The sequence below is a fragment of the Pseudomyrmex gracilis genome, unplaced genomic scaffold (assembly GCF_002006095.1).
Source record: "Pseudomyrmex gracilis isolate BER0280 unplaced genomic scaffold, ASM200609v1 scaffold_5822, whole genome shotgun sequence".
Lineage (NCBI taxonomy): Eukaryota > Metazoa > Arthropoda > Insecta > Hymenoptera > Formicidae > Pseudomyrmex > Pseudomyrmex gracilis.
Window position 1 is genome coordinate 1 of NW_018026406.1, and position 1348 is coordinate 1348.

The 1348-nt window shown below is 35.8% G+C and overlaps 1 protein-coding gene across 1 annotated transcript; it reads left to right on the forward strand.

The window, feature by feature from the left end:
* The first annotated feature begins 526 nt into the window (after positions 1-526).
* On the forward strand, positions 527-949 carry LOC109863516. The gene has a single exon (XM_020443775.1). It carries the CDS (start codon positions 527-529, stop codon positions 947-949), a length of 423 nt encoding a protein of 140 aa, XP_020299364.1.
* Positions 950-1348: the final 399 nt, after the last annotated feature.

Genomic DNA, 1348 nt, shown 5'->3' on the forward strand with positions numbered 1-1348 from the left:
AAATGTAATTAGAAGAGCAGAGATTTGATTGCGAGAAACGGGTAGCACGATTATCCATCGACAAGATGCTGGACGTGGCCGAAACGTACGTACGATTGCTGTAGAAGAAGAAATCTTGGAGATGATTCAAACAGAGCCGGGCATAAGCATTCGAGCTATATCAAGTCAACTTAATGATGTATCGCGTTCCACAGTTTATCGTGTTTTGCAAGATGAACGTATGCATTCCTATCATTTTTTATTGGTACAACATTTAAAGGAAAAAGATGCNGAACCTCGTATTCAATTTTGTCGCTGGTTGTTGCGTCAACATAACAGAGATAATAGATTTTCCACTCGAATATTATTTACCGATGAATTCCTTTTTACACGTGAAGGAATGTTTAATTCACATAATATGCATTATTGGGTAGAGGAAAATCCATTTGTAGTTTGAGAACAAAATTTTCAAATTCGTTGGAAATTAAATATTTGGGCTGGAATTATAGGCAACGAACTCATTGGACCATGCGTCCTTCCGGACAGGATGAGAGGCGACAATTATGTCGAATTTTTAACCGAAAACTTGCCGGATGTATTAGAGGATTTACCATTACATGTTCGTGAAACAATGTGGTTTCAACATGATGGAGCACCACCCCATAGTAGTAGACGTGCAAAACAGTATCTCGACATAACTTTTCCAAATTCTTGGATTGGCCGAGGTGGTCCTGTTGTATGGCCCGCAAGATCGTCTAATTTCAACCCACTTGATTATTTCTTGTGGGGTCATTTAAAAAACCTTATTTACCAAAATCCTGTGGAATCACTAGAAGATTTAGAAAAACAACTTTATAATGCAATAGCAACCATTACATCAAAAATGGTCCAACGTGCGCAAGACAACCTTTTACGCAGAGCAAATATGTGTATACAAATGGATGGTCTGCATTTTGAGCATATGCTTTAACATAATTTAATCAGCCACAAACATTTTCAAAACGTTGGAACAACAATTTTGAATAAAAATCATTCACATTGTATCTAATCGACTTATTTTATTTTTATTTGTTTTTTAGTAATATCAATTAGAAAATTTTTCTCTTATTAAGTAAGTTGTATTAAAACTAGCGATTAAAAGATATTTTTTATAAAATCTTAAGAATATCATAATTCTTATAAAATCTTTATCAAAATAGCGTACATGCTTACGCGCCACGCACGCCGTGCGCGCGCCGTCCCTGATTTATTTGTCTCAACCGAGAGCGCTTATTNGTTAGTTACAAGTTGCTCTCATTTAAAAATTATTGTTCAGACGCACTTTTGCCAGAGAGAAAAGTTGCCTCTTCTGACACATAAAATCACGGTA

Coding starts and splice junctions, on each gene's coding strand:
- LOC109863516 (XM_020443775.1), top strand. CDS start 527: ATGAGAGGCGACAATTATGTCGAATTTTTAACCGAAAACTTGCCGGAT.